This window comes from Aquila chrysaetos, chromosome 23 (assembly GCF_900496995.4).
Source record: "Aquila chrysaetos chrysaetos chromosome 23, bAquChr1.4, whole genome shotgun sequence".
NCBI lineage: Eukaryota > Metazoa > Chordata > Aves > Accipitriformes > Accipitridae > Aquila > Aquila chrysaetos.
Genome location: NC_044026.1, coordinates 10,256,034 through 10,281,423, shown reverse-complemented (window position 1 = coordinate 10,281,423; position 25,390 = coordinate 10,256,034). Strand labels below are relative to the sequence as shown.

The following is a 25,390-nucleotide window of genomic DNA, read 5'->3' as shown; positions in this document are numbered from 1 at the left end:
TGAGCATGAAGAAAATCAAGTAAATATGTCCGGCTCCACTGACCTTCCTTTTCTGCTGCTCTGATCTTACCTATACCTGACTATATCCTGTATGTCTAGTCTATTGGTTTATATTCTGTCCAAATTGAGCAATTTGCCAGAAATAAAGCAAATTTTCATGAATTGAGAATTTGATGCCATTCAGCTTTGAAGTGGATCTACTGCAGGGCAGAGTTTGAAGTATTGCAAGGCTTTATTTGACCCTTGTTGTTTTCTAACATAAACCCACATTTTCAGTTATGTTGCTTGACAGAGTTAGGAAAAATTACTTAAGTTAGTTAGCTAAATTACCATTGTTTTTATGCAAATTTCAGTTTTGTTTTCAGCTTCTGATGCCAGTTTTAGGCTTTGGTGTTAATTTTCCAAACCATAAGTGGATCAAATACGTGTAACATGAAAGACTGAAGTTTCATCTGCATTCTGCTAAAACAGCTGGAATAGCCGAAGGCAAAGGAGACCACCAAAATTTATAAATTATAAAAAAAAATGTGACAGCAAATGGTAAGATAATCTCCATCAAGGGATCTGACTGAGGAACATGTTTCCAGAGGCAGTCAGGCTAACGCTGTCTTGATTATCTTTAGGAAAAACAAACTCTTTGTCTTTGAAAGGAACCTCTTCCACTGCTGAGGATATCTTCTTTTAACCCAATAAACCCTTATTAAAACATAAAAAGGAATAGATATAAAACATAAAGTCAGAAAAAAAAGCTATGCTAGAACAAATTTTACTCCCCTTCTCCCCCTCCTTGTCCCCTGAGAATAAAGAATTGAACTAGAGACTTTATAAAGTCTAAGAGGGATTTGGTTGTTGATTTTATAGGGAAGGACTCAGCTACTCTGGAGGTAGGTGGAAAATGCATAAAACCCATGGGTATACGCTCGGGAATAACCTCCTCCTGTTGAAATACAGCAATGCTGCCACTCTATCAAATGAAAATTAATTTCTCAGTAAAATAAGTAGTTTAATGCAACAGGCTTCACTGGAGAAAAAATGGATAAGAAATGAATTGAGGCTGCATTTGCAGCTTTACATTAAAGTCACTGACAGTCATCTTTCAACTGCCATTTATCACTTATAAAGAAGGACTTGTGGAAATAAAACGCTTGGTATGATGTATCATTTATCAAGTATCTTCAGAAGCACATTTTGGAAATATGCCTGCCCTGGATTTCAGCTGGGAAATGTATGCTCTGAAATAGCACACAGGTCACCATTCAATTGGCTTCTAAATAATTTCCTTTTACCTCCTGGAGCACTGTACAAGATAAAGTGATTGGAATTTTGAATCATTTTTATAAAGATGCTGTTGCAGTCTACCAAAAGATTTGATGAACTCTGTGCAAACATTCCAAAGTACTTTGAGATAGACAAAGAAATTTAAATCTGGAGAAGGTCTAGGTTGTCTAAATCCAGTTTGCATTATAGCTCTGGAAATGTATATTTTTAATTAATATCAAGCACAAAGACTTGTGGCATAAATGATATGGGTTGCTTGCATTTCTTACCTTAAAATTAACTCCTGAATTAAGAGTATGGAAACTATCATACAGAACCAGCATTCAGCACATTGTGTTTATCACACAGCAGGCAATAAGAAGACAAATTTTCTACAGATAATTATGAAATGAAATCACTATAGAAGTTTTTCCTAATCTTTGCCCATTCTGAACTGACCCTATAGCATGACCCTATGATGTTGCTATCACCACACCTACAATGTTGATGTTATTTTTAAGAGCCTCCATTGTTGCAGTTTGGGGTGTTTTCATTACTTATATAAAATTCTGTAAATATCCATTCCCTTTTTTGAAATCTCTTCAGCTCTCAGCCTAGTGATATCCTGTATCGTTGAGCTCTACGACTTGAGTCGTGCACTGTAAAGAGTGAAATTTGGGCTGCATTGTTTTCAGTAGCAGTTTGTATTGAGATAACTGTCCCTTTGTAAAAGGGAAGGACCATCCTTTGCTGTTTCATTAAGTCAGGACTGCTGGGCATTCTTCAGACAAAAATAAAGATGATGTTGATGGTGAAGATGCCGCTTCTACAAAGAGATTGTAAGGTTTTTAGTTGGGAGGTGTGGAGCTCTAGCATGCAAACTGATGGACTAAAGTCTTTGTATCTTCCTCACCTCTTCCACCTTTTTTGTCTTAATGGCTGTTTCTTGTTTTTTTTAAAGAAACCTTTCCAGGAAATGAGGCAAGAAACTTTTATAATAAGTGCATTTTACAGTGTGCTAAAACTGACTGAATCATTGAAATGTGGGGATCCAGTTTTGGGAGGAAAGAAAATAAGAGTGGGAAGCAAATAAGAGGTCACTTTGACATGTGGCTTTGACAGAATGAGAAGGGCCAGAGAGGATGGGAGCATGTGAGGAGGTATTTATGTGCAAGAGAGTGGGAAGAGAAATGCAGATAAGAGGCAAGTTGGAGAGAGAATGAAAGATGAGACAGAAGAAGAGCCGTTATGAGACGTGCAGGATGGAAAGAATTTTAGTGATGTTTTTTGTCAAAGGAATGAGTACTGTGCAGCTGAACAGTGGTCCGGGCAAGAGTTTATCGGTGCTGGGAGATGGATTTTGAAAAAAAGAGCTCAAAGAGAGAGGACAATGTAGGTACCATAATAAGATCCACAAGGGGTATTGACTACTTCAGTGTCTTTGATGAGGACACATTACGCTGAGTCTTGTACCTGAATTCAGTCCCCCTTGCTACTGAAGTAACTTTTGGCCCACCATTTCCTTCTGTTTCTGTTCCTTGCTTGTAAAACTAAAACTCTACCCAGTCAGCCTGATGCAGCCAACCCACATTTGTGATCTTATAGGCAATTCCTGTTTGAAAGAGAAACTCGTTATGAATCAGGGTTCTTTCAGTATAACTGTCTTTGCTTACTAGAGAATGCACAAAGGTATGCACTTTCTCAAGCACGAGAAGGATCAGATGAATACAGATCATTTCTCACTTAATCTTCTGAAGTGTCTTTAGATTCAGAAGTCCACCAAATCTCTCAGCTTTCCTAGGGTTAAATCTCTGTGTTAATTTATTTCTGAGCTCTTTTAATTCTGTAGCTGAGCTTTTGTTTATGGATACACTCTGAGATTCATCCTGAAATGATACTCATCGTCCTGCCAGGCTTCAAAAGGGTTTGGATCAGATCCATACTGTTTTCCAAAAGAATAATAATGGAATTTTACCTAATGTAGTGCCCTCCAAATATGTATTAGGTGGAACTGTGGTTCAAAGAGTGTCACAGTTTATAACCTGCATCTCTTAATTTCTCCATTTGTAAGCTTTTGAAAATACTTTTACAAATGTATTATTAGTTTGGGGTTTGCTTTATGTGAAAAGAAAATTAAAGCAAAATCCATTCTTTCCTAAGCCTCCCCAAATCTCAACTTTTGAATATTTACATGTCTCAGAGTTTACATAAGTGTGCTTTCTAGGCTTTATGTTACTGTATAACTTCCACTTGATAGTCTGCTGGAATGAAGAGTCGTACATTTGACAAGTTTTTTGTAATAGAGCCTTGCACCTGAATAGTCTTTTTTTTATTCTTCAGGATATACTTTTGTATATCCTTCTTGAAAAATCACCAGGAGGAAGGAACTGACAGATGACTCCATTTGTACAGCATTTTTTCCCATCTTTCTGCAGAAACTAAAGCAAATTTCACCTATAGGTGACAGCAAACTCTTGGAAACTGAAAATGCAGTCAACCCAATGTATGCAATTAAGTATACAATGGTGACAGCAAAAATGCTTATGTGGAAATATTTTAAAAAATCTAAAGCCAATCGAATCTCAAAAACCCCATGATATCTTTCTGAGAAATGCAAAAGAGCTATCTGACGTGGGTGGTGCTTAGATGAGGAGAAAGCCTCCAGTCTGAGGACAGCTGAGGATTCTCCAGTAGCTTACCCTTGAACTTACTTTGCCCCGGTAAGAAGCTGATCTCCTTCCCTAACAGACATGTCTGCTTCATGTCTTCTCTTGGAGAGAACTGTAAGGTCTAATTGCTGCACCCCGCTGTCAGCTACAAGAACTATTGAACATTATTGAATGCTTCCCACCTTTGCAGAATCGGAAGGGCCATACATGTGTGTTCATATAAATGCTCTGAAACTGGAAATCAAAGGTGAAACACTGACTTATCACACGCATTTCTGTGGGAGCTGGTGGAAGCGTTAATCTGTGTTATGTACTTTTAGGTTATTAGGACATAAAACCTTGGTCTGATCTGCTTTGTCACTATGATAGGTTATTCTCCAGTGCATTTTGAAGAAAAACACAGGAGAATGAGAGAAATTTTTCTTCTGATGCCTAAATTGGTCATTTATGTATTTATTTTTCTAGTAATTTGGTAAATTGCTTAGTTATTTACCATTGCTGTAATTTATGCAGGAGGGCCTCGAGAAATCCACATCCTATTGTTTCTTATGAGCAAAATATTTCTTATGAAATTAGCAGCAAACGAAATATTTCTAGGCCGCCTTATTTTTTTCTCAGGAATATCTCTGATTTGCGTCTGAATAATATTTAAACACATTAATAATAAATGTTGTTAAATTTCGTCTTTTGTAGTGTGATTTTCATTAATTACATTCTCACTTTAACTGAGTTATTTTACACAATCTGTGATCTTCCAGACATGGTGGATTAAATAACTGCAAATGAGCACTTGGAGAAAAAAGCACATTTTCAGGGCATGCTTGCTTTTATACCTTCTCCTTGAGAATTTTAAATGCAATTTATTCATTAGATACATAGATGTGGACAAATGTCCCTATACTGTAGTAATTGCTGCAGTATTAAATGAATGCCTGTGTTGTGGTCAGGGGTTTGGATGCTATTTTCAGATGCATTGCTTGTATGCTAAAGAAACGTTAGAGATGGAGGAGAAGCACTGTTCAAGGCTGGGTTAGTCTGTACACTGGTGAAAGCAGCTTTTGAGGAATGGAGGAGACTGGGGCAAAGGTGTCCAGCAGATTTTAGCTGAAGTATATCGCTTTCTTGAAGCCAAAACACTTTGTAGAGAAAATGCTGATGTAAAAAAAAAAACCACTTTATGAAGGAAGAAAACTCTGTGTGTGTGAGATAGAAAACGGGTGTACAGGCTTGACAGACCTATCTGTGCCCCAGACTACAAACTGGACGTGGAAACTCAAAGTCTAGTATATCTGTGTATGAGTAGGATGCACCTGCCCCAGGTCTGAGCTATTTGCTTGGGAATTGCTTTGTAGACATTGGAGATGAACAAGCACCTATAAAGAATGAGGCGGATCACCTCCTGGGAACGTGTCTTCTTCCCATGGGCTGTGAAGGGAAGCCAACAGGACTAGGCTTCTTGATCCTTAAGTAAAGGAAGATGAATTGCTTTCCATCTTGGGTCATCTGTTGGCAAATACAAGAAACTGGTACTGAAGTCCCTTCTCTGCCTTGAGATCAGAGCTGAGACTTCCTAGCAGGGTTTTGCACAGGCATGGCTTTTTTTTTTTTTTTTTTTTTAAATTGCATCCTATAGTGAGGCAAAGTAATCAGCCATTCTCTGGTCAGGTCTTTTTGAAGGGGGGTGGGGTGGAATAAGGAACAAAAACCCCAAACAAACCAAGAAAAGAATCAGCTACAGGAATTTTTATCCTTCCCCCCCCCGCTCCTTTGTAATAATAAGGAGATGTTTAGAGGAGTCTCTGGTCAGTTCTTACCCTTTGTTGCAGATTGTTCACAGGACCCTTGCAGCGATGCTGGGCTCTCTGGCAGCTTTAGCCACCTTAGCTACTGTTGGGGAGGTAAGTTATCAAACTGTAAGTGCTCACTTCGTTTCTGGGTATGATATCATAAATTTCCTTGTTTGCCCTGTTGTGACTGGGCACATAACAGAGCAGTGTTTTTTAAGAGAGAGAGATGGTAGGGCAGACAGCGGGGTGGGGAAGCATCTTGGGGAAAACAAGTCAGCCTAGGGTATAGGCAAAAAGAGTAGAAAAAAGTCAGTTGTTGCTATTTTGTTCTGATTTGCAGGAAGCTGAGTACAACCATTTTTAGCTTAATTTCGAGTTACTTTAACACTGTTATTTTCAGTAATGTTAGGTTACTAAGCAAGCCTAAATGGAAATACATTGCCTTATACTACCCTAAATAATTACATCTCATGCTTACACCTTCCAACCCTTTTATTCCCCCCCTGCTTACTCTTAGTTGATATTTAGTGAAATCTCTGATTGATTTTTCTCTGTTTTTTCTCATAACTGGTCACCACATCATTGCCATGTTCCCTTAAATTCCCTCCAGTTTGTTCACAGGTGAAGTGGTCTGCTTTTGTTCTCTTACCAAAAAGGAAACTGGCGTGTACCATATAATTTGGTTATCTTTTATTTCTATAATGCTACATAAGGAACAACTAGATAAACCAATAGTCTAATGTAGGCTTTTGATAGTGACCCACATAGGATGGCAGCAGTACTTTGAATTAGTAATAACAATAATAGTAGTAATAATAATAGCAATAATGGTAATAATAGAGAGACCTTTTTGTGTACCTTATAGGAACACTTAGTAATTTCCATCATAGCTTATTTAAATGGTTCACCAATTGAGTGGAGTTTATATTTCATAGCTAATCACAAGTTAGGTGTTTCATGGCATTCACTGGTAATTGTATTTTCTGATTGCAGAGGCCAAGTATGGTCAAAGTGGTGGAGTGGATTGATTATGAGACACTGGCGCTGCTCTTTGGAATGGTAACTAAAATGTATCTTTTGCTCTAAATGTGCTAAAATAATCACATTCAATATAGAGATGTTTCCCTTTTAAACATTTTTTAAATTGTACTTTACTGAGACATGTTATGATGAAAATTTGGGTCTTAAAGGATTTATCGAAAAGGAGGATGATCACACCCCTGAAGGAGCCTTTTGAAAATGTTGAACCTTTTCTATTTTTTTTTTAAATCTGTAAAATTGTGTTGATAACTTACTAAAAACATCCTTGAGGTCTGTAAATGGAAAGACCTGTTTAAGTGCCAAGTATTATCATTCTCATTTATCTTGTTAATTTTGTTTACTCAAAACCTTCCTCAAACACACTCTGCTGGAAAAGTGGTTTTCTTTGTCTTAGTCAGTGCTGTTTGGAGCAAAAAAAAAGCAAACCAGAAATGGAGGAGAAATATCTGATTAGATCATAATCATATATTATTTTAACCACTTTGCACAGAGCTTTTCATGGTAAAGAGAGTTGTCCAAGTGCTATTAAACTCTAACACAAAATATAAAATACACAGAGACAAAATTACAATTATCTGCTGCCATTCTGAGCTTTTATTTCATGACACTGCTCCCTGCTCCCTGCTTTCCCCACAGAAAAAGAAAACAACAACAACAAAAATCTGTTGGGAGCAAAGATGGAAGGACAGGAAACCTCCCAGAAATGTGGAAAAATGCAAGAAATTCTTGGAGCTGCTATCTTCTGCACTCTGTAGAGCAGAAAGCAAACACGCTTATTGGCTTTTCTTGATTAATGACATAAAGGAGATACATTAAGTACTTAATGTATGATGTCCACTTAGTCACTACAAACTAAATTCAACCAGACTAGTATGACATTTGCAGACTGTTAATGCTGAGAACTAAATTTCACCATATGATGCATTAAGAAGAGATATCTGGTAGCTGTAGTGGATATCCTGGTATGTAGGTGACCAGATTTTCAGAGCTGTGTCAGATAAGAAGGACTTTTGTCAGAATCACAAACTACATTGTTTTGGTTTTGTGTAAATAATTCAGTTGCAAGCTATTCTCTTTTTATTCATTTTTGGTAGATGGTTTTGGTGGCCATATTTTCAGAGACTGGATTCTTTGACTACTGTGCAGTAAAGGTAGGCTTGTTTTGGCACTCTTAATTATTACTGGATTAATCAAGTTGGTATTTAATCAGATCTCTTGCACCAAGCACTATCTTTGAAGGACCTTTCCTAGGGCAGTATACTTATCATGTTAGAAATGACAATGGTCAACTTGTAATTTTGAAAAATCTCTTAGGGATGAAAGGAAGCCCTTAAGGCAATGCTGTTTCTACAGGAGAAAGGCAAAGGTCCCCAGTAGGGTACACAAGCATATGGACAATATAAAGCTGAGTTATTCCTCTGACTTCTCCAAGACTGCCGTTCTGCTGTAACAGAAATCTGTATTTATGCCTGGCAGGGGGAGAGAGGAAATATGGGAACCATCATTAGCTTTACAATCACACATGAAAAACGGCCACAGACCTTTGCACAGCAGCAGAACCAAAGATTACACGAAAAGGGCAATTCTGATGGATTGGTTGTAAAGCAAGTATTGCCTGTGGTGAGGGACTCTTTCACATGCTGCAAAGCTTAATTTTCCTGAGAAGGGTGGAAAGAAAGAAAACAAAAGTGACAAGAACTGCTCTGAGCACAGAACCCCTAAAGAAAACATGGGTGGACACAACCCCTGCCTACATAGCTGCCCAGACTACGTAGTGCCGGCAGTGCTGCTCTGACGATGGGGAAGGTGTCCCAGCGTGTGGAGCGGGTGGGAGCTCTGAACCACGTTAGTCCACCCAGACATGCAGCCAGAAGATGGGGGCTCAGCCCTGCTCCTGCCACAGACCCCCTTCATGCCCGGCAGCGGAGCATTGTGTCTCTTCAGACCTGTTTCTTCCTCTGCATGATAGAAATGTTTGCCCACTTGCAGGAAATGTTTTCTTGCTAAGTTGATTAATATTGGAGAAGGTGCTATTGGAGGTCATGGAGTAGTAAATGCTCTGAGCTCACTGTTGCCTCCTCTTTGGTGAAGTTGTTTAATCTAACATTTTTGAAAACTAAGCTGGAGTGATCTAGTCCCTTAATTATGTTTCTATTTGTTTGGTTTTATTAGGCTTATCGACTCTCTAGAGGCAAGGTGTGGGCCATGATTACGCTGCTGTGCCTCATTGCTGCAATTCTTTCTGCATTTTTGGACAATGTTACCACTATGCTGCTCTTTACTCCAGTAACCATAAGGTACTTTATTGTTATGGATTTGGACCTGGTCTTTTATAGCCAGCAATCAGTAGTAGACATGTGTGCAAAATGCTTGTTTGGACTTCTTTTTAATCATCAAAATGGAAATAACTTCAAATACTCCTATTGTAGTAGGGTAAAGAGCTAATGTTTTCAAAGGGATCGGTTGCCTTTTCCCTTTGTGTTAATAGCGAGCACATATCTGAAGCCTGTTACACTGCCTTGGCAGCTAACTATTCTGGTTTGTCTCCCTATCTGAACTGCAATAGCATATTGCACCAAATGCTCCCTAGTAGATGAAATTTTTTTCCTGTAAGCAGGAAGAATTTTTTAATTAAAGCTGCCTTGTCTTTTACTGGCTAATATCTATATACAATTTTAGATAGTAATTTATGTTTTAGTGAAGTTGTTATCCCTTCTAATACTAGTGACCAAAAAAATTAAAAAATCTCCAGATTTCAAATAAAATCTTTGTTTTAGAATATGAGACTGAATTTTCTTCCTGCTGGTGATCATGACATTTGTACAGCCAGTGGTTAATTCCACAATTTGAGATTAGATATTTGGAACTTTTAATAGAGAACAGTGAATTTAATTACTTCAGATTTCTGTAAATTAATAACACGTCATTTGCAACTGCATTTAATCAATGTGTGATTATAAATTAGTGTTTAACTTGAATTTAACTTGTGTCTGGCCAGGCAAATCTGGTTAATCCAGTTCAGTTTTGGAAAGAACTAGTGTGTTTTTAAAATGATCCTGAGTGGTGTAATGCTTGCAGTCATTATCACATTAAAGTATACAAAATTCTATTAAGATATGCTCCCACTTTAAAATGTAGTGTAAAGCAGTAAAAAGCAATTTTGCAAGTGGAATTTATTCTAGATTGGGAAACAGCTGGTGAATTAAAGCTCCATTTGTCTTCTGTCCGATTGTATTTTAAGGAGATCACTTTGCCTTACTCCAATCAATAATTTCACCTCTAGCAGTAAGCAACACTGGAACTATTAAACATCAAGTTTTCTTTAGCTGTGTTGCAAAATGTTTTGAATTAACTATAATTGGGAATGGATGGAAATCCAGCCATCAATGCATCATGAACTACTGTTCACAGGCAGACGTACTGTAGCATTTATTCCATTTTCAAAGAATCACAGAGTAGTCCAGGTTGGAACAGACCTCGAAAGACCATCTAGTCCAAGTTTCACGGGAAAGGGAGCCTAGATGAGATTATCTAGCACCCTGTTCATTCATGCCTTGAAAACCTCCAGCCATGGGGACTCTACCACGTCCCTGGGGAGGTTGTTCCAGTGGCTAATTGCTCTCACCATAAAAAATTTTTTTCTTATGTTGAGATGAAATCTGCCCCAGTGCAACTTGTACTTGTTGCCCCTTGTCTTCTCCAGGTGGCTCCTTGTGAAGAGAGAGCCTCTGCCTTTGTAGCCACCCTTTAAGTACCCGAGTTTTATACTAAAAGTATACTGAGTACTTTAGTTTTATACTAAACGAGTTTATAATGCTGAAGAAGGGGGAACTCAGTATGTGGGAAACATTTGTATTTGAATCACTATCAAAGCTAAAATAAAATTTTATCTCACCTAGTAAAACCAAATAATTGCCTATTTCTAAAAGCTTCATGCTGGGGGTCATTTTTTTTTTTAATCTTACTGCCATTGTCTTCAGCCCTTGTCTACAGCTTCACTATGTTGCACTGCGCTGTCATTGCCATGGAGATAAAGCTTGCAGAAAATCCTACTGAATCTATGAATATAGGGATTTATATTTCCATTAATAAGGCGTAAAACATGATACTTGTTTCACTCTGAATTTTGTAGCAAGCTGATAAAAAAATTAATAACTACCCCTTTTTAGCTATAATTTATTTTCAAGATACGTTGCTATTGGGAACTGGAAAAGGCTAATGGTTGTTCACGTGGAGAATTATATAACCAGGGTTAAGTAAACTGAAGAAGTTTGATCCTACCGTATAGCTAACACATTCTGATGGTTTTATACTTTGGGCCTGGCCTTTCTTGGCGTATCTCAGAGGTTCTCTCTTCATGCTAACACTAGGCCCATCAAAAAGAAAGAATCACTAAAGAAAAGTTAAGGTGTTATTTTGAAACATTTGGAAATCAAGGAGTGATGAAGTTAAAATTACAACTGTGGTCTTGTACCACAAGTGATACAATTGGGCCAGTTGTACTACAAAGTACCCTTTAACTGCATAATTTTATGCTGTTGGGGAAATAGTGTATTTTTGCACAGTTATTTTGTTCTGCAATTTTTATGTGCTGACACATGTCATGTGACTGTGTTTTTACTGAGTTTAAAATTGACGCTCTTGGTGACAGCATGAATGTATCAAGTTAAGCTTTTGTGCAATACACTCTTTTCTCCTTGAAATATAGGTTTTAATAATACAGACTGAGAATGAACAGTAAAGCTCAACTCTTCCTTCAGGGAAACGTGTGACAGCACTACAGCAAAAGCAATCCTGAGGAAGCATTCCTGCTGCCCACTCTTCCCCCCATCCCGTATTAGGTAGAGGGGGTGATAATTTAAGTGTGGCCTCCATCTTTACACACTGGAGCAACATTTTGATAAGCCACGAGCAGGAAAGCAGTCGTTCCTTATTCCAAAGTGCTTAGGTGTGACCTTAACTTTCAGTCTGTAATACCACAGCCCAAGTTTAAAGTCAAACGTGTACTTCAGAAATGAGCGGATTGTGTGGATCTGTGTGTAAAGGTAATTTGTGAGAGTTGAAGTAATCCGTGTGAAGATTACTGTGTGTAAGTGGGCTCCGAGCTGAAATGGATCATGAGGTTACTGAGTCAATCCCGGTATTTGCCAGAGAGCTTTAAGATGCTTCTTATTAAAGAAGCATTTTACTTTTTCGTATTAAAGAAGCATCTTACTAAAGAAGCATTAATTATTTTTGAACTGCTAAAAACATTTTGAGACTTTTTAAATAATGAGGAATGTGTGTTTTCTACTCTTGTTGCATTACAAATAGAAATACTCATGATCAGACTTTAGAGAAGGGGAAAAATAGGAAAGAATAAACTGGATAAACCTAGGCTGAAAGCTGAGGTCTCTAATAGATGATTCATGGCTAGTAGGTTGTCTGCACAATCCTCCACCACTGCTCCCCACAAGAAAGTTAATAACTGATGCTGAGTGCAGAGCCTGTGGTTGCCCAGAATATTTTTCCATAGGTCAGCGTAGCCTGGGGACCGTGGTTTAAAAAGTTGAATGATGCTGAAAATTTGAAATCTATTTTCTGTGTAGTCCAATTCTTGTAATAGTTCATTACTTTTAATGAAAAGGTTTTTAAAATGCATCAATTTTGTAACCATTAATTATTGCATTATAAATGTAAAAACATCTATCATTTTGCATTTATATTGCTATAATTACTGTGGCACATATAATGTAGCATAATTAAAACTTTAACAATATACACACACAAAAATATTATGTTTAAAGTCTTGCAGTTTTTCAGTGAAATGGCTGTATTTTGTAAATGTAATAAATTTTAAGATTTAAGGTAATTTAGTCATAGGGTAAGAGGTTAATTTCATTTTCTTTATACTGCAGGCTCTGTGAAGTACTTAATCTTGATCCTAGGCATGTCCTGATTGCAGAAGTAATCTTCACAAATATTGGGGGGGCTGCCACAGCTGTTGGGGATCCTCCAAATGTGATTATTGTTTCAAAGCAGGAGCTGAGAAATAAGGTATGTACTGCAAGCTGTTTGGCTACTAAAATTAAGTCCTGATGTTGACTTATGCAGTGTTGAACTTTCTCTTCCCCCAGACAGTCATATATAAACAGAACACAATCCACTTTTTCCGCTATGTTGTTTCTCTCTTAGTAGGACGATCAGACAGAACAGAGTGATCTTTTGAGGACAAAATTGAGATGAAGAATAGACTTTTTGATACAGACTGAGAATACTGGTTTCCTTTTTGTGGTGGTGAGGAGGATTTCCTTGTCAATGGCAAAGTGAAGAAGGAAGCAAAACAATGGAGGACTGTAAAGAGACAGCAGCAAGTTGGAAAAAAAGAAAAATGTGAAAGACGAAAATCCAAACTGTTTTTTTCAGAATAGGCTTTCTTTCAAAAGTTAAATATATTGAGACGATTTGATGCCTTTTCAGAAATTTCAAATCAGAAATACTTGTCCCTGTGCAAAACCCCACAACGTGAGAGGCTGCGTTGCCCCTGTAGACCCATGTCATACACGACTCCGCTGCAGGCAGAGACTTTGTCCTTCACCCGCAGCCCAAGGGGACGTGGGGGTGAGGGGGGGCTCCCCCCATGCAGCACGGCCCGCAGCTGGCTCCCACCTCCCGCCGACAGCGTGGGCTCCCCAGGGTGCAATGACGGATTTTAACTTCCAACACTTGGCTCTTCTAACGTTTCATTTTGCTGGGTGGCTGGTCCCAAAGGGACGGCTACGGTGGCTGGTGCTGGGTGGGACTGCAGGTCTCCAGACAGCTGCCAGCAGGACCGTCCCGGTCCCACCATCTCCTCCCACCCACGTGGCCCCCTGCCCCGTGGACAGGCAGAGCCACTGCTGGCAGGTGTTCACCTTCAGCTTCTGCAGGGAGCTGGCGTTTGCATGAGTTTTCCACGCTTTCAGCTATCCCTGCCACCCCTGAACAGGGGGGCATCAAGTCCCACTTCTGCCTCTGACACTGTGCTCCCCGGTATCCCTTGGCGCGTCACCCGTCTCTGGTGTGCTGGGGGCAGCAGGGAGACAGTCTGCTCGGGGTGCAAGGGGCAGCCCCTCCCGGGCTGGGGCAGCTCTGCTCTCCTTCTGCCTCTGCACCACCGCCACCACCAAGCCGCACGATGGCAGGGGCGGTAATATAATGGGCACGTCTGTAGGGACACCAGGCACGTGTTTTTTGTTTTGGCCAGGCATCATAAACCCCCCAAATAAATAAATTTAAAGGAATTCAGTGTAGCATATGGGCTAGTGTGAAAATACCTGTGCAAGTGGGATGAGGGAATTGTAGTATAAAATTCTAGTGTTTGGGTTTGTTTGTTTGTTTGTTTGTTTTTTACTTGGAGTCAATTATGTTTCTATTGCTGTACCAAAAAAGGATGTCTCCTAATTAACTGAATACACTCAAATTAATTAAGTACTGTCCAGGTTGGAAAATGTCTTTGAAAGTTCATAGTATTTAATAAACTGAATGTTTACCTTCAAAATATTTGAAATGTGCTGCAATTAGTTTGTTTGGATGATGACTTTGGAGACTCTGTAATATTCCTGGCTGAGGATTTGATAGCTAAATTTTACATTTTTAAATATGAAATCTGTGCAACTATTTAAACATTCTTTTCTAAAAGAGAATAATTAGCACCTGTCATGCAGGTCATTTTCCTAAATACTCAGAAACTCATAGTCTCTGTAGAACCTTTAGAAGTGGATGTAAGCATGGGAAGCAATTAAGCAATCACACCGAAGAAAACAATTTTACATTTCTCTTGAATGAAATATTGGCAATTTTAGGAGGACTCAGATGTATAAATACCCTAGCAAATGTGACATACCAAATTCTGTGTTTGAAACAGGTACAAAAACTTTCCAAATGTTTTCACTCTGGATTGTTTTCAGATCTTTTGTTGCATCACAGAAATCAGGACGTAATGAAATAGGTCAGATTCAGCACAGGACCATGGGACTTGTACTGCTTCTTTCCTATATTCTCAACAGTTATATCTATGTATATGAATAAAAGAGGGTCAAAGACCTATCCTTGGCTCTGAGGCTGAGTGGCATGGACTGGCTTATGTCCTCACTGCTTAGGGCTCACCCCCTCTAAAGGAGATTTGCCTGGGAGAGTGCTGGCAGGAGTAACTGGATAAAGCTGGGAGTGAGGGCAGGGAGGGAGCGGGACCATCTGGTCTGTTACAGTCTGTGCTGTTGAACTAATAGCTCAATTCCTAATTTAGTCCATGTGCTCCAACATGCTCTCTTTTGTTCATAAGAAGAAACATAGACATAGTCTTGTTTCTGAAACTACTTCTAGCAAAGGCTGCTGTGAGGAAGGGTTATATGATCAACCACAAATCTGCCTCTAAAATGCATGGGGTGTCTGCTATATTTGTACCAAGTAAAATTTAGTCTCTCTCTCTTTTTTTTTTTTTTTAGTCTTTCAAAGGTAAAAGTTCTTGAATGCAATAATAGCATTTTGGAAACAGCGCTTCATGCAATACTTTTTATAGTATCTATTATGATGTCTTCTACAGAAAATACATTTTTTTTAACCTCTTTTTAGCATTATGGCCATGTTTTTGCCATTCTAGGAAGTTTTTCTCCTTGATAGTGTCATTGAAATTCCCTTTTTCATTGTTTTGCACTTCCTCTTCAGCATTATTTTTTCATAGTAAGTACAGGAGTACTTGGACAACTGCCCCTGTAGGAGGCTGAATAGTGTATTGCACTATGTAGATGAGTGGTTTTTCTATTTTATTAGCTGCAATCAAGAGGAGAATTTTACCACTCTTCCTGAACTTTTATGCTGTACATCAACCTCTAAAAGCAGCCTAATAAGATATTATGCAAGTTTACACTTTCTTAGGAAACCTTGGTTTTTAAATCAACACAAAATGAAGTGCAGCTTTGTTACTCTGGGTGCTGTTATTGGGTTACAGCATTAGAAATGCTTTGCTCTTTGTTTACTGTAGTGCTGGTGAGATTTTTCTCCCTAGGTTCTGGGGAAAACTCATGACATATTAAGAATATTTTATTTAAAGTATGTTTGAGTAAATAAGCTTTTTGTTACAGTTTACTCATTAAAAGTCTGTTCATTTGTCTTGAGATGCAAATAGATGCCAAAAGGATTTTTTCTTTGTAGCAGTGGTTAATTTATAATACTGACATTTTCCCTACCATCATGCCTGGAATCAGTGGAACATTTGCACAATAGGAGAGGAAGATTTGTTGTATTCTTGCTTGTTCTTAGTTGGAGTTAGAAGAAGTTTCACAAAATAGCATTTATGTTGTGATTTTAGGGAAGGAAAATAAGAGCTTTCATTAAAAGCAAACAGAAAACTCATTCAGTGAATAAAAAACTTTTTTTAATACCTCCAGAGTACTGCTACTGACTGGCCATTGTTAACAAAATTATATTTTTATCTTGAGGAGATATGTGCTTCAACTTTTGGAACTCCATTTTTATGTGCACAATAGGGCATGAAGCGGTTCGAAATGCTCATTGCTTTCAGAAAGGTTGAACATTAAGTCCTCTATATTTGGGAACTTCACAAGTATCTACAGTCACACCTTTGAAATCAGAAGTTGCTTGTGTTCTAAGCTTGGGCTGTGATTACAAGTTCTTTGGAGAACGGATGGTGAATAAGTCTCCAGAACAAAATGGTGGTGTGAACACAGTGTGCACTAGTGCATCTGGCTTTAATCTGCCTAAAAGAGGAAATGATAAGAGCAAAGGCAGTTTTAGCATGTGCTAGCCACTGGATTATATCCTCTTATTTACTGTCTTTGTTAGCATATGATAAAGCCTGTTCTGTTAATCTGATGTTTGCAGAGGATTTGGGAGTTCTGGCATTCCACTCAGAGTTATTCCTGTCATTTGACAGGAATTCCCTAGAAAATGGACAGCCATGAGGTTCTCCTGTTCTGCCTTTCAGAGACTTTCAGCCTTCATGCTGAAATTTAGCATGATGTGACATTAGATGATTAGATTGCATGAAAAATTGTGGTACCAAAAATTTATGAATAAAAGTAGATAATTTTGAAAATGGAAGAGAGAAAATCCTATATATGAATCTATAAAGGTATTTCAAGCACTGGCAGATTGTGAAATGGATTCCTGTAGTTCACTAGGCTATTTTTGTTGAGTTTGCTTGATGCAAGCTTGTTAAAACTTTTAATCAATTTGTAGAACTCCTACCCTTTCTGTCGAAGTTTCATTGATTCCTTTTCTCAAGAAAAAATGAAAACCTAGGTAAGGTATATGAAATAAAATTTATGTGTTTATAGCTGATTTCAGATTTTTTTCCATCTCTGCATGTAGTAATCATTAAAGAGTATAGTGCAAGAAAAAAAGGAGGTTCATCAGTGTCTCAGATAAGCATTATCTTCATGTAACTGTGTTAGACCATCAGTGATTTCTGGCTCAGCAACGTCATGAGCAGTTCCCCCTGAGACAATGTAGATCTCAGTCACTCAGCTAGAAGGGATGTTTAAACCAGGGATGTTTAAACCAGTGTAGAAATAATAAATTACTCTTCCTCATTTTATTAGTCTTAAAATATTAAGTAAAGGGCATTCTGGCTAGAAGTACAGTATTTGCTGCTCCCTGAATTGCTGCACCTAGCTATAATTTTTGTATTCTCCTTGCTCTAAAATGGCAGATTTCTTCTGGAAAGGTCTGAATTACTAGAAGTTAAGTTCACACCTCCAAAAGCAATAATAATAAAAAAATAATCAGGATGGTAGAAAGCTAGGTTTTTAGGAAAACAGTATGATAATTCCTCCTAATATGAAATTGATATATTTGACTTCGCATTTAAAACTATAAACCAAGGAAAGATGCCCACTCTGTTTCTGTTCTGAATCTGTAGGCAGTGGAACCTTTAGGCTGTTGTCTTACTAAAACAAAATCTTTAGATTTTCTGTCAACTGGGGAACAGAAGAAATTTAACACAATCAGCATAGCCTCAAGTAAGGGACATTTGAAGCATGTATTGTATTTATCTGATGGATTGAAATCTCCTGGAAGAAAAGTATTTCTTGCCTATTGTGCATGTCAATTCTATTTCAGTCTATTGTGCAGGAAAAAGAAAATCTTTATGAAAATGACATTTTGTTGTATGCAGCAGACATGTGGAGCACTTTAATGTGTTTTTACAATGCTGAATCCTGGCCCCAGCAGTGCAGAGGACTCAGGAGGTATAAAATGTGTTATCCACAGCCACAAAGGGTGTGAATGTAGGCTCTGTGGAGATGTTGTGTGCCCTTTCTGGGGTGTAGGAAAGGGAGCAGAAGCAACCGATGTTGTGTCACTACCTTGGTATTCTCTGCTGCATCATTTGTATCTGTGGTACAATGTAAATCCTTTAGGCTCTTAAAGTTCTCCAGAGGCTGCCGGTTGACTACTAGCTACCTGACAATGTCTGGGATGAAATCTGCCTTCTCCTTGCCTGAAAGCATGTTCTGTGTGCTGCAGAGAGGCTGGTGCTAAGCACCCAGCCCACAGCATCAGGGTGGGCAGTGGTCTGTTTTCACCGTGAGCCCTTCTGATGTCAGCCATAAAAAAGCATGCTCTCAGTAGTCCTCAGCCTCCTCATGGCTACAGGGTACCAGTTGTCCAAGGCTAGCCGTCGTCAGGATTCCTTTTCACTCCCTGGCTCTTGAGGATCAAGGCAAGGAGGTAATAGGGAGGAAAGCCGGGAGCAAGGGATGGGAAAAGAATTGGATCCAGCCTTGTGCTACGACAGACAATACTGTCATGCAAGCTCTTTCCTGAAATAAGCATGCTCCATGTTAGAAAATGATTTTTTTCAGTTGAATTGGAAAGCTGTTCCGCAGTTGCAGCAGAGCAGTGTGTTTTCTTTTACCCCAGGGATCTCAGAGACAAGAAGGATCAATTGGGTGATATTATGAAGTTTAACAAAATCCTGAATCTCAGCCCAGGTACTCTCTGAAAAGTTTGGGTAAGCTCCTGGATAGGATGCCAAAAAATCTAGTAGACAATTTTTTTTCTCATGTGATGGTGTCTGCAAATCACTTTTTAAGGCTCATCTATGTCAGCTCTTATGTCACGAAGCTGTGTTAATCCTGACATTTTTTTTGAGAGTATTGTGATCTCCATGTCATTTCAATTCCTTTCAACTATCAGTCAGACCTGAGACCTCCTCCTTAACCTCAGCATTTTAGTTTGCCTTCTAGGTTGATGTGATTTTCCTTTTCACAGGGAAATTAGTTTTGTGAGTTTCGAGTGACACATTTCTTGTGCTGTATTTTTTGTTTGAGAAGCTTCTGCATTGTGGCATTTCAATAACAAAGTACAATTGTTTTGCTCTGAAATTGGTGTAATATTAAAAATGTAGAGGCAAGTGACTTTGTAAATCTTTGTATTTGTTTGCAACGAGCCACTTCCTTAAATTCAAGTTCCATTAACATGTGATGGAGATGTCACATATTTAAACCTGAGAGTTTCTAAGGATTCTTCAGGTTCCTATTTTTCTTTTTTGTTTCCTACATTAGCAATTATCTTTATGCCTGAGTATCTCTGCAGAGAATTTCTGCCGGCATACTCTGCCTGGTAGCTGGCATCCTTCTTCGTGATGTGGGCACATTGCTGCCAGCCTAAGAAAAACTTCATCTCCACAGCTCTTTGTAAGATTAGGTTGAGTGCGAAAGTAATTTTACTGGTTCTGGTAATTCTGGTTTGAGTATATTCTGACCACCTCTAATTAACTTCATTGCTCCTCAACCAGCTCTTTCCCAGTCATTTTGTTTTTCAGAGGATAAATTTTTTTCCAGTCAGTTTAGGCATTGCTATTTTGGCTGTTGTTAGCTTCAGTGTTTTTACAGCTTAATTCCTTTCAGCTTCCTACCTCTCCTTAGGCCATTTTAAAGACCATACAAAACTGAATACTTATTTTGCATACTTCCTGAACTGTTTAATGGCACATTGCCAATACTTGAGAAATTTCCAAACCAAGGCCAGTTTTGTTTTTAAGGATTCTGATCTTTCTTTATGGCCGTAATCTTAGAGGCAACCCATACATAAATTAGATTTATTGTCAATTTTAAATGGCTGTTATTAAGGAAATACACATGGTGGATATGGACTTCATATACTTTGGGGGCAGGTCTTACAAACATTGGGCCTTTGCAGGATTCCCCCCCCCCCCCCCCCCATGGTTATTTGTAAATTTCCTAGAGTTATGAATGTTGATTTCATCCTTCATAGAAATGTCTCCTGTAGCTCTGAATCTTGATTTGATGCCCAGAGGCCAGTCTTTCTGAGCATTTATAAAAATTGACTTGTAAAGTCTGTCTTGCAGAGATGTCAGACATTTGACTAGCTGACCTATTATGTAGGCAAACTGAATGAAGGTATATTATTTTCATTTGTGGTATCATGTTTTTCTGTCTGATTCTCAAACTAATCGTATTCCAATTCCTGAAGAGTCTTCCTTCTACTTTCATAAAAGAAATGGCAGTAACTGAGTTACAGTGAAAGGCCAGTGAATGAATAGGTATATGGTTTCACCTTTTAGTGGCTGGAGAGTAGAAGAAACAAGGAATCTACCATTAAATAGCAACTACGGGTGATTTTCTTTAGCTTATGAAGCTGAAACCTGTATTTTTAATAGGATCAAATTCTAATCCTAGGTCTCCTTATTTATGTTTTGAGATTTATTTAACTGTCTGCAAACTATGGATTTTTTTGCAAAAGAGCACTAATCTTTATCTGGCTACGAAAGTTCTTTATGACTTTAAGCAGTTTCTTGTGTCGTGTGTCTTTTTATTATGCCCCATGGTGCAATAGAGAAACATTTTTTTTCCTTTTTGAGCTAGAGACATTTCAGCTGGGACATTTCCACATAAATTCTTTCAGTAGGAGACAATATAGAAGAACATTTAAGGTAGTAAGTCCCCATTAATCTTAACACACAGGAGGTAATATCAGCTGATGCTGCATGGGAAGCTGTTTTTAATATGTATTGGCATTGCAGAAGGGTCTATGGGTAGCACACAGGTATTTGGTAAAAGGCAAGTCACTAGAGACACAGACGTGTGGCACAGGGAGATACCATAACTTTGTAGAGTCTCTGGGAAATCAGTGGATGCTCTGAAAATTCAGCTTGGACAACCTGGGCTATCCAGGGCTCGGATCATGCTTTCTTCCAAGTGTCACAGAGCTGGTCTGCTGGGATCACCAGTTCAGGCAACCTCTGCTCTGTGAATATGACAGTTCCTTGCTACCAGAGTACTTGGATGTGATCCCCCTTGGAGCTTCAGGGACAACTTCTTTTGGACAGGCTAGTCATGACTACTTCAGAAAATCCCAGCTCAAACACTAACCCTGATGCGCTACAATGTGTGTAGTATGGAATAATGAAGTTGAAAGGGGCCCTGGAATTCATCTAGTCCAATGTCCTCATCAAAGCATGGCTAACTTCAAAGTTTTAGGGTGGGTTGTCACTATTCGTTCTTATTGCTTAAAACAGTAGCTTTTTAATATTAATTCTGCCTAACCTTTCTGAGAACCCCTTCATTAAAGGGTTTTGTTATGCAAAATGTAAATAAATATGTCCATTTATTAACCAGGAAGAAAAATAAACAGAATATTGACACATAACATTTTTATTGTAGAATAATATTGGTGAATTTGGACTAGTTCAGATAGAACTGTTGTAAAAATCCACATTGTCATCAGTTTAAAACAAAAGCTGGTCATTAAAATTTAAGTATTTCTGTGATTCAGTGTGATTTAAAATGAATTTACAGTGATTTAAGTGAAAAGTGAAAGTTAATGATTCAGTTTGGTTTTTTTTTTTCTATCCATGTCAGGAACACTAAATTTATTTCAGAATAACTCGTAATGCTATTTTTTAGTTCTCTGGATTAATTTATAATGTGGCTTGTCTCCTTGAAACAGATGAAATACAGCATACACTGTACTTGGAACTTACTTTATTGCTTTATATTTATAATTGATTGCTAAAGCACATATAGTTGAATACTCTTCCCTGTAGGTAACATAGAAAAACAACTGATTTTTAATTTAGGTTTTCACTTTTATTTCCAGGGATTGGATTTTGCAGCCTTCACAGGGCATATGTTTGTTGGCATCTGCCTTGTTGTTCTGGTCTCCTTTCCTTTTCTCAGACTTCTTTACTGGAACAAAAAACTTTACAATAAGGAGCCAAGTGAAATTGTTGGTAAGTGTGAGCATGAAAACATTTTTACTATCACTACCTTGAATATGTGCTAAATAGAAACTGAATAGTGCCTACGACAATGTTGTCCTCAGATGGAAGTGCCCACTCTCCTTCAGTCTCTAAACATCAATTTTTAAACTAATAATTTAGATTTTATTTTTAGTCATGATATTTTCTGACTTTTAGAAATGGATGTTTTTCTGGTGCTAATGTTGAGGTGTTGACATGAATTATTAAATATCTATCAAAATTTATAGGGATATTTTGCATCATTTATAGCCACAGGCTTGAATACCAGGGTGTTCTGTATTGCAACAGAAGACATCTGCTCAAGGTGCTGAGTTCACAGCCTAGCTTTAGAAATATCCCAGGTTTCCCTTATGACAGGCATAGTGCACTGATGCATTGTCTCACTGCTGGGTTTCCTAAACTGGATTTTTTCAGCCATCTTTTCCTGGTCTGTGGTCAATGAAGGACAATTCATCAAGAGTAGAACTTTCCAAATTCTTTCCAGCTCACCTCTGTGGCTCTTCCAACCCTAACTTTCCCCAGTGTATAATTTCTATGATTCAGTAGGACTAAATCTATGGGTTTTTTTAGGTTGCTCACCTTGGTAGTCCCTAGAAGTCTTGGTAAAGCTGTTTCAATGGCTGTTGAGTATGTTGGTCCCTTTTTGTCTTCATGCTTTTATGCCCTTCTATTCAGTCCTTTTGAATTTTCATCATTGTTCTCAGGCTTCTGTTTCAATGGTGAAACTTAATAATAACGCCCAAATGTTCATAATTTCTTTACGAGGTAAGAAATAATTCACTAAGAATAATTTCTTAGCAAGCTTTGTACAAAGATAGCTGAGTATAACTGTTTCTTCCCTGTGACTGATGTTTTTTTCACTTTTGGCTGCAGAAGACTTAGGATCCAGGCTTCCACAGACCATGCAACTGGTGTTTTAATGTGCTGTACAACATCTCCGAACCTGTGCGCGGGGGGTGGGTCTCTTTAGCACGGGGGGGGACAACTTTTGATATGGTTGATATAACTTGGCTCCATTTGTAATCTGTGGAGAAAGATAAGCCCTTCTAAAGACTAATGTAGCTGTCTACAACAGAACAGATATATTGCAGCCCCCCCAATTTTCCTTCTTTCTTTTGAGTATAAGGGGAGTCCAAGATGACTAACTCAGTGGTGGAGATCTTCATGATAGGTAACTAATTTAGGCAAAATGAGTACCACTTGTAGTGACTTGCCTTGTTCCAGGGAAAATTAGATTTAGAAGTAGGATTTTATTAAAAAGACAGAATTAAAAAGACAATCTTCTCCTCAGTGGATTGTAACATGTCTCTTGAATCCCGTGTGATAGAAAGGTCAGAGAAGAGACTTCACTGCTGAGGAAGTTAGCTCTTGTGCAGACATTTGGTTTTGAGGCACTTCAGCACCCATTCAGCACAAGGCGTGCTCAGCCTACCTGTTGATAGCTCTAGGGGCCAAAGTCTTTCCCAGTATTAAGAACCAAAGCATTCTAGAGGTGATACTACCTAACTGTTTTGTAAGTGAATTGAGGAGAATTTTTCTTTTATATATTTGCTTGGTATGAGATATGCATTTTCATTGCTGTGCCATTGTAAAACAGCTGAGGCTTTCTGCACCCTTAGAGATTTGATCCTGAGTGCAAGAGAAATAAAGCAAAGAACTCAGTCCCTAAAATGCCTAGATATTTCCCTGTAACACTACAAAGTAAAATTTTTCAGAAGGCACCAAGAATCTTCTTTGCCTACCTTCTCATACCAGGGAAGGTGCTGCAAGAAGTCTTTCTTACCTGGTAAGCAAATCTGTTGGCTATAAACTTCTGGGTCAAAGAGAGAAAAGGCTTTATTTACCAATAGGACACTTCTGGCTTACCACAGTTTACACCACATCAGTTTCCATTCAAACAGCTAGAATTTTATCTTGGGTGCCAGGAATGCCTTTAGAGAAAGTAAGCCACTGAAAATTGCCAGTGCTTACATGCAGAAGGGGATGCTCTCCTCTCCTAGCCATAGATGTGCCTTAAATTTGTCAATTTTAAATAATTAATGTTGCATTCTGTCTTATGGGAAGGCATTACTACCTAAAATATCCGTAAAAATCTCAATAATAAGCATTGTGAACTGTGTATCATGGGTGAGTGATCTTCCTACTTGTCTGGTCAAAGTTAGTACTTTGAAGAGAGGTGAAAAAAGCTATGAGACAAACAATATCCACTCCCAAGTTGTCCCCAATAGGCTACTGAAATGTATAATCTGAACAGGTGGGAAGTTGGCTCATGTTCCTATGGCTCCTCCTTTTTGTGCTGGTGGATGAAAAGCTGGACATGAGCCGACAATGTGTGCTTGCAGACCAGAATCCCAACTGTATCCCAGATTCAATAAGAAGAAGCATGGCCAGCAGGTTGAGGGAGGTGATTCTCCCCCTCTGCTCTGGTGAGACCCCACCTGCAGTACTGCATCCAGCTCTGGGGTCCTCAGCACAGGAAAGACATGGACCTGTTGGAGCAGGTCCAGAGGAGGGACACAAAAATGATCAGAGGGATAGAACACCTGCCTATGAGGACAGGCTGAGAGAGTTGGGGTTCTTCAGCCTGGAGAAGAGAAGGCTCCAGGGAGACCTGATTGCAGCTTTTCAATACTTAAAGGGGGCTTATAAGAAAGATGGGGACAGACTTTTTAGTAGGACATGTAGTGATAGGACAAGGGGTAACAGTTTTAAGCTAAAAGAGGGTAGATTGGACTAGCTATAAGGATGAGGGTGGTGAAACACTGGAACAGGTTGCCTAGAGAGGTTGTAGATGCCCCGTCCCTAGAAACGTTCAATGCCAGGTTGGATGGGGCTTTGAGCAACCTGATGTGGTTGAAGATGTCCCTGCTCATTGCAGGGGGGTTGGACGAGATGACCTTTAAAGGCATCTTCCAACCCAAACCATTCTATGATTCTATACCAAAATGCTAAATATAGAGCAAGTTCCTACCTGTTCTACACAGGGCTCAAGAATAAGAATCCTTTGTGGAAGAGATCATCTCTGGGAAAGGAATTATATTTTTGTTGGGGAGGAAAGGAACCTTTGCAACCTCCAGATAAAACCTTTTGTAATTATGCATCATTATAAAAAATTATTGGTTTCCTTTGTTGCCTGGAAATAGATTATTAAATTTTTGGTATTCAGCATTTTTTTGTAACTTCCCAACTTTCTTATTTAAAAAGAATTTTTGCTTCTATTAATTTCTTATTTTCTAATAAAAGTCATAGCTTCATGGACATTTCCATGAATAACTAGAATTATTATATACTTAAAGTATCTTTAAAAGTGCCAGCTTGCAACGTGTCTTGAGATAAGTAGCATCTAAACAGTCAGAAAATTCATTCTGCCA

At 38.5% G+C, this 25,390-nt stretch overlaps 1 protein-coding gene across 10 annotated transcripts in view; it reads left to right on the top strand.

Annotated features, from left to right (window-relative positions):
- OCA2 (OCA2 melanosomal transmembrane protein) overlaps window positions 1-25,390 on the top strand; it is a 292,848-nt gene that overhangs the window by 78,646 nt on the left and 188,812 nt on the right. For all 10 annotated transcript variants that reach the window (XR_003921205.2, XM_029999138.2, XM_029999137.2 and 7 more), the window contains 6 exons: window positions 5,753-5,824; window positions 6,707-6,772; window positions 7,849-7,905; window positions 8,927-9,051; window positions 12,652-12,790; window positions 21,857-21,989. Coding sequence is in view for 9 of the 10 variants with exons in the window: in XM_029999138.2 (XP_029854998.1) it covers window positions 5,753-5,824; window positions 6,707-6,772; window positions 7,849-7,905; window positions 8,927-9,051; window positions 12,652-12,790; window positions 21,857-21,989 (592 nt within the window). In the remaining variant the exon portion in view is untranslated. The remainder of the gene's footprint in view (window positions 1-5,752; window positions 5,825-6,706; window positions 6,773-7,848; window positions 7,906-8,926; window positions 9,052-12,651; window positions 12,791-21,856; window positions 21,990-25,390) is intronic.